This window comes from Artibeus jamaicensis, unplaced genomic scaffold (assembly GCF_021234435.1).
Source record: "Artibeus jamaicensis isolate MK-2021 breed Jamaican fruit bat unplaced genomic scaffold, CSHL_Jam_final contig_465, whole genome shotgun sequence".
NCBI classification, from domain to species: Eukaryota; Metazoa; Chordata; class Mammalia; order Chiroptera; family Phyllostomidae; genus Artibeus; species Artibeus jamaicensis.
Genome location: NW_026521843.1, coordinates 29,821,399 through 29,828,122, shown reverse-complemented (window position 1 = coordinate 29,828,122; position 6,724 = coordinate 29,821,399). Strand labels below are relative to the sequence as shown.

The following is a 6,724-nucleotide window of genomic DNA, read 5'->3' as shown; positions in this document are numbered from 1 at the left end:
CACACACACACACACACAGTTTATAGCACACTTTTTTGTACCTGATAAGTTCTCGATAAATATCTATTCTTTAATTATTTGGAGATATACCAAGAGGTGATTGCATCTGACTTTACATTTTTCCTGGTTAGGACTCTGGCTATATTTGGAAATTTACCAAGAATAGTATAGTTATGAATAATGTTGCAATGAATATCCATGTGTAAGTTTTGTGTGATGTGTATTTTATTTTATTTTGGGTATAGATCTAGGACAGAATTGCCAGTTGATTGCATCTGACTTTACCTTTTTCCTGGTTAAGACTCCTGCCAATGTGCTTTCTTTTATAGGAGAGAAAGAGAGAGAGAGAGGCTATAACTACTTAAGTGTCATGTCTGAAGTGCTTGAGGGCATGGCAGAATCAAATGAAATGATTTTAAGGTTGCAATGAACGAATCAAAGTGATTGGGTCAAAATATCCTACAAAGAAAAAGTTTAGCAGTGGCCAGTGTGGCTCAGCTGGTTGGAGCATCGCCCCATAAACTGAAAGGTCGAGGGTTTGATGCCCAGTGAGGGCACATACCTTGATTGTGGGTTCGGTCCCCAGTCGGGGAGCACAGGAGGGGCAAATAGTTGATGTTTCTCGCATCAGTGTTTCTGTCCTTCTCTCTCCTTCCCTTCCTCTCTCTCTAAAAGCAATAAGCATATCCCTGAGTGAGGATTAAAAAAAAAAAGGAAGAAAAAATGTACTGGCAAAAAAATCTAACCTAAGTTGAGCTGTGTATTTGAAAAGCTAAAGAGAAGAAAGAAGAGGGCATTCCAGCAGGGGCCATAAAAGTAGCAGAGGGCTGCTGATTGGGCTGAGCATGGACTATGTGGGGATAATAGGAGGCAGTGATTTGTTGGGAATCACAGCCTCAAGGGTTTAAAGACTAAATTTTGTACAGCTTTGGGAGAGCCATTGGAGACTGTGGTCCAGAGACATCTGTCATATAATCAGATCAAACAGCATGATCACAGCAATGACTGGCAGGTGCAGGCAGGATGGACAGACGAGGGGAGAGAACTGAGAGAGTAAGCCCCTATCCTTAGGAAGCTATACTAGCGATTCAGGACTGAAGCAAAGACATTAAGGATAGCCAGCTGGAATTCAGTGACTTAGATGTTGATTCAGTGGGCAAAAGCGTCATTCATCATGGGGCTGATTCCCCAAAGGACCCATGCCTATGTGCAGAGAACTCATCATTTTGCTATTATAAAAATTGATTCAGTCATTCAGCGTGGAGACTGATGCCAGGAGTTTGCTGCTAATCAGCCTAGAATAACAAGCCGGAGGAGAAGACAGGCAGGCCCTCTGCCACCTGGGCAAGGAGATGGTCCAGAGACACAGAACACTGCAGCGAAGCACCCTGCCCCTGCCCTGGGAGTCTGGGCAAAGGAAGCCACTGAGAGGTCTGGCAGTGTCCTTCTGGGGATTCCAGAGCAAACTCCTGGAATGACACTTCTCAGGGCTTTCTGTCAGAGCTTGACTGGTCAGGTGGAATCTGGCCTCAGGGGTCCATGGCTGGGCTATCCTCCCTGCTGCAGGAGCTTGAAGAGAGGAAGGTACGTATGGATGGGGAACAGGCTGGGGTGACACCAGTGGAGAAGCCTAGGGGAGGCGAAGCCTTGGAGAGGCACAGAGAGAGAAAGAGAGAGAGAGAGAGAGAGAGAGAGAGAGAGAGAGAGAGAAAGAAGTACATTTGCAATAGCAACGATAGTCTGCAATGGCAAGAATTTGTGCTTGTACAAGGTTCCCACCCTGGATGAGATGGTCTCCCCCTCACACAAATGTTCCCCTGCCCCTTCCTAAGAAGATCGCTGCAAAACTAGCCACATGCCACCTCGTGCCAAGAAGGCTGGTGTTGAGTATGGTAATGGTGAAGTCTCCCCCCATCTGTCCCCTCCCTAACACAGAGGAGACTGCAGCTGGCTCCATCTACAAACTGGAAAAGCATTTCTAGGATGATCCAAGACTCCAGTGTGCCCTGGTTTGGGAAAATCAACATCCCAAGTCAGATGCCTTTCAACTCTCAGATCGCTCCTGTCCAGGCCCCGCTGTCTCCACGTGGGGCATGGGCTCAGAGGGCCAAGTGAGTGGTGGGCGCTTGTTCAGGGGCCACTTGGGGCACTCTGAGCTTTAGGGGACTGACGCTGTGTGGCAACTTTGGGTGGATCTTAGCTCGAGTGCTCCACGGTGGGGGCCGGACAACCAGGTATTGGGGTGGGAGGCCAGAATTGCATTTTGCTGCTCTTCACCCACCCAGGGTATGTAAGCAGTCACCAATTGTTTTCTGTCATCTGTGTCATATCATCATCAGGGTCCCCCTGTCCTGTGGAAGGGGAACAGAGAAGGGGGCTGGCTGCTGGAAGAGGACTGCGTTCCGTTTGTACCAAGGGCATTCTTCACCACAGAACTTGGTGGCCCAGCCTGAGATTCACCAGCAGAGAAGCTCTTGCAAGAGCGCGGCATACCCGCACTGTTTCCTGGTGGCAGCAGGGCGTAGGGGGCGACGATCTCGCCCCAGCTCAAGAGCAAACCCACCCACACACCTGCACGCGCGCGCTGGGGGTGGGGTGTGGGCGGGAGCCAGTGAATGAGTTCCCCCTACACCTCCTCTACCAAACCTGCCGCATCCACGTTCTTATCCAGACTCCCCGACCCTGAGCTGCTGGGTTCAGGGAGCGGGGGTGGCGAGAGGCGATCCAAACCGCAGGGTGGGCCTGGACGCTTCCTCCTCCCGGGACGCCTTGGTCCTGACCGGCTCTTGACTCCTCCCCTGTCTCCATACCGCAGCATCCCCGCCCTGCCAGCGCGCCGCGTTCAGTGACCGCACCTGCTCCCGATTGGAGGGAGAAGCAGGAGGTGGAAAGGGAAAGCGAGCATTTGGGGAGCTCAGCGCCGCCGGCTGCCTGGCCTCGCCCTGCGCCGCGGGCCCCCGCAGCGGCTGCCGCACCGATGCGCTGTCCGCGGTGCTGACGCCGGCGCCCCGTTCGCTGGAGAGGGGGTGGAGACGCCCTCGTTCCTGTCGCCCCGACGCCTTCCCAAGCGGGATCACCCCCACCGCTGCCAAAGCAGGATCATTTCCTCAGAGGAACTCTCCGAGACCTAGCACTGCGGATGGATCCAGCAAGAAGCGGCGAGTGAGAGGGAAGTTAAACTTCGGACTGGAGCCCGAGAACCCGAGGTCGGGAGGCGCGTGTCTGGCGGCCCCCAGACCCTGAAACCGGAGGGCACCATCAAATTGAGCAAAGTTTGGCGGCCTCTTGGGGATAAGAGAAGGATTCTGGAGCAGAGGCGCAGTGAGGGGCCCGACCGGGTTCCCTGGCAGGGTGGTAGCAAGCCCCACATCCCGACGCCTGCTTCGATGCCCGCGTCAGTGCCTCCAGGACGACTGGGAGGCCGGAGGCGTAGCGGCAGCCCAGCTCCCCACTCCTTTCCTCCCTTCCCGACTCCCCCCACCCCCGCTCCGACACCCCGCCCCAGGCGCTGGTGACTCCGCCTCTCCGTGCCCGGCGGCTCTCCCGAGGGAGCTGGAACCGGTGCGCTTCCCCGGACTCCGCTCGGTTCTGAGGCTCCGAAGCCGACGCCGCTAGCTCAGGCCCGGGGGCGGGAGCCGGACTGCCCGCGCAGCCTGTGCCGGGGAGCTGCCAACTCCGGAGCCCCTCATGGGACACCCCCAGGGGCTCTGTTCGTGCCCTGCCGCTCAGTCCCAGTCCTAGGCGCCCGGGCTCACAGCCCGCCCACCCGCAGCCCGCGGCCTGACTGGACAGGAGTATGAGGCCCGGGGCCCCGCGGACGCCGGCCACTGGGCTGCAGGGGCCTAGCTGCAGACCCCCGCGCCCGAGGGCGGCGAGTGGAGAGCCGTGGGAGCCGGCGAGGCGTCGGGGCGCGGAGAGAAGCGCCCCAGCCCGGGCGCTGAAAGGGCCGCGGGAGCCGTGTGCGGCCTGAGCGCCGAGTAGGAGGTGGAGGCGCCCCGCCGTTCGGGGGAGGCGGTGAGGGGCTCCGCGGCGCCCCTGACCACTGGCCACCATCCTCACGTTTCTGCTCCCGCGGGGGGGATGTCGCGGCCCGGGCCACGAGCGCCGCCCCGGCCCCGGGGCTGAGCTCCGGACCATGTCCTCCCGCAGCCCCCGGCCCCCGCCCCGCCGCTGCCGCCGCCGCCTGCCGCGCCCCTCCTGCTGTTGCTGCTGCTGCCGCCGCTCGCACCTCAACGAGGACACGGGGCGCTTCGTGCTACTGGCGGCGCTCATCGGCCTCTACCTGGTGGCGGGAGCCACAGTCTTCTCGGCGCTGGAGAGCCCGGGCGAGGCGGAGGCGCGGGCGCGCTGGGGCGCCACGCTGCGCAACTTCAGCGCGGCGCACGGAGTGGCCGAGCCGGAGCTGCGCGCCTTCCTCCGACACTACGAGGCCGCGCTGGCCGCCGGCGTCCGAGCCGACGCGCTGCGCCCGCGCTGGGACTTCCCCGGCGCCTTCTACTTCGTGGGCACCGTGGTATCCACTATAGGTGAGCGGCACGCCCCGCGCGCGCTTCCTCTCGGAGCCTCTAACCTGGCGCCTTTTTCGCCTTTTTCGTTGTTGGGTAGCTGGGTCCGCGTCAATCGGCTACCTGCTCTTTTATACCCCGTTGCCCACTTTCTTCCTGCCCTCTCCTCTTCGCGGTTCCCCTACTCCGGCCCCTTCTCTCTCTTAAGTGGCATTCGGTGCGGGAAGTGACCAGAGGAGCCCATTCCTGGTGCTGACCCAGCGGTGACTCGCCTGGCGGTGCAGCCAAATGGGGAGAACCCTCACCCAGGCGCTGGGCAGGCCCGGGCCGCCGGCGCTCCCGCGCTCGCCAGCTCCGGTACTGAACCTCTGGACGACTCAGTTTTTTCCTCTGTAAAAGGACCTGTGAGCGTATGTGTCAAGGGTCTTCTGCTTCCCTACTACTTCTCACAGCCCCTGGGCCTCAGTTTCCTCATACAATTGATTTGCAAAGCCCTTTCTCTCCACTCACGGCGTTTGTTTTGTTTTTTTTTCTCCTCTTGAGGCTCCTTTAAAATTTTTTTCCATTCGTTCTCCCCTCAGCATCCTCTACCAGGGGTGTCCAACCTTTTGGCGTCTCTGGGCCACACCAGAAGAAGAAGAGTTGTCTTGGGCCACACATTAAATACATTTCGACATTTAATCACACACAAAAACCCTCAATGTTTTAAGTAAATTAACAATTTTGCGTCGGGCTGCTTTCCTAGCCATCTTGGGATGCATGCGACCCTTGGGGTGCAGGTTGGACGTTCCTCCTAGCCCTTTTACCCGCGGGAGTGCCACCACTTTCCCCAGAACCTCTTTCCTAGATTCCCTTCCCACCTGCTTCTAGAGTTTACATCGGCCCCTCTTCAAAGAAAAGCCCGTAAGACTTGGAGGCCTGGACTTCAGCTGCTCCTGTTCTGGTCCCCCCTTGTTTTTTCCCCCTCCTCCACGTCGCCTTCCCCTCCAGTTTCTTGACCTCTCTTCTTTGTTACCTTGCCATTTTTTCCAACCTATAGTGGCACCACGGGGTAACTTGAGCCCAGTAGGGGTAAGTATTTCTATACTTTCCATCATCTCTTCTGTTCTTGGTGTAAACAGTTCATGGTCTCACAACCTTACACACAAAAAAATGCTTTGTAAATACTCCGTGAAGCTCCTCCCCCCACTACTCCCACGCCCCCCTCCTCTGAGCCTCTTCCCTGGAGATCCTAGAGCCACCACTGCTCCCCACTCCACCCCTACCCTCCCTTCTCTCCTCGTCCACTTCCCCCATCCCCCTTTCTCCCTGGGTCCTGGGTGTCACAGGAAATGGGCCCAGTTACTCTACAGAGTATGGAATAAACACAAGATTTTTTTACTTTGGCAACATTTTGTGAGTGTGCCATCCACTCCTGCTTGGAGTCCCAGGGTGGGAGAAGGCACTCGGCTGTTCAGACTTCCAGCCACCCTAGCTGGTGGTAGTTCTGGAGAAGGCGGCTGGACTCACTGGGCTGAGAAGTGGGGGATTTCAGAGACACACCTCCATGAGTGGGTTCTGCTCTGGCTTGGTAGGCCAGCTTAGAGACAGGAGCATGGACTGACTGGCCAGAGCCATCACAGATGGCTGCTGGGAGGCTGAGAGAAAGACTGTGTCCGTGTGCAGGGTATGGACAGCTAGAGATGTCTCTCTGAGTGCCTGTGTACAGTTTACTAAGGGGCTCCCTTTGCTTCAATGATTTTTAATCTGTCATGCTTGATCTGATTGTCTTGAATTAAAAAAGGCAAATGTGGCCCAATTCCAAAGCACAAATTAGATTAAAATACCCTTTAAAAGCTATATCATGTTGTTATGGTGATTGAAGATATAAAATGACCCCCTCAAAAAATCCCCTTTGAAGAGCTGCATCAAGTTGCCATAGCAACTAGAGCGTTTTTTTTTTAAGTGCTTTAAAAGTACTAAGGACGTTTAGTCCTGAAGGATGACATCATGTGTCCCTAGCTCATTATTGACTTGGGCTCTTCCTTTTGTAAACACACCTTTTTGCTCTCTTCCACCTAGATGCACACCTGTGCACACATTGGAACACCACAGCTTCTCCCAGTCACAAAGGAAAAGGGGTTGGCAGTGTCCTCGTCCCCTGTGGGCTGTGAGTTCATGCAGATGGGGCTCCATTCCAGTGACCTGGTGTCTCTGTGCCTCTTTGGTGAGCTCCCATC

General features: G+C 56.4%; 1 protein-coding gene across 1 annotated transcript; it reads left to right on the top strand.

Moving 5' to 3' along the window:
* The first annotated feature begins 3,612 nt into the window (after positions 1-3,612).
* Positions 3,613-4,920, top strand: LOC119060897 (potassium channel subfamily K member 12). The gene is made up of 2 exons (XM_037161250.2): positions 3,613-4,526; positions 4,714-4,920. Exons 1-2 carry the CDS (start codon positions 4,136-4,138, stop codon positions 4,770-4,772), a joined length of 450 nt encoding a protein of 149 aa, XP_037017145.1. The 5' UTR covers positions 3,613-4,135; the 3' UTR covers positions 4,773-4,920.
* Positions 4,921-6,724: the final 1,804 nt, after the last annotated feature.

Coding starts and splice junctions, on each gene's coding strand:
- LOC119060897 (XM_037161250.2), top strand. CDS start 4,136: ATGTCCTCCCGCAGCCCCCGGCCCCCGCCCCGCCGCTGCCGCCGCCGC. Junction 4,527..4,713: donor CACCGTGGTATCCACTATAG/GTGAGCGGCACG, acceptor CTCTCTCTTAAG/TGGCATTCGGTGCGGGAAGT.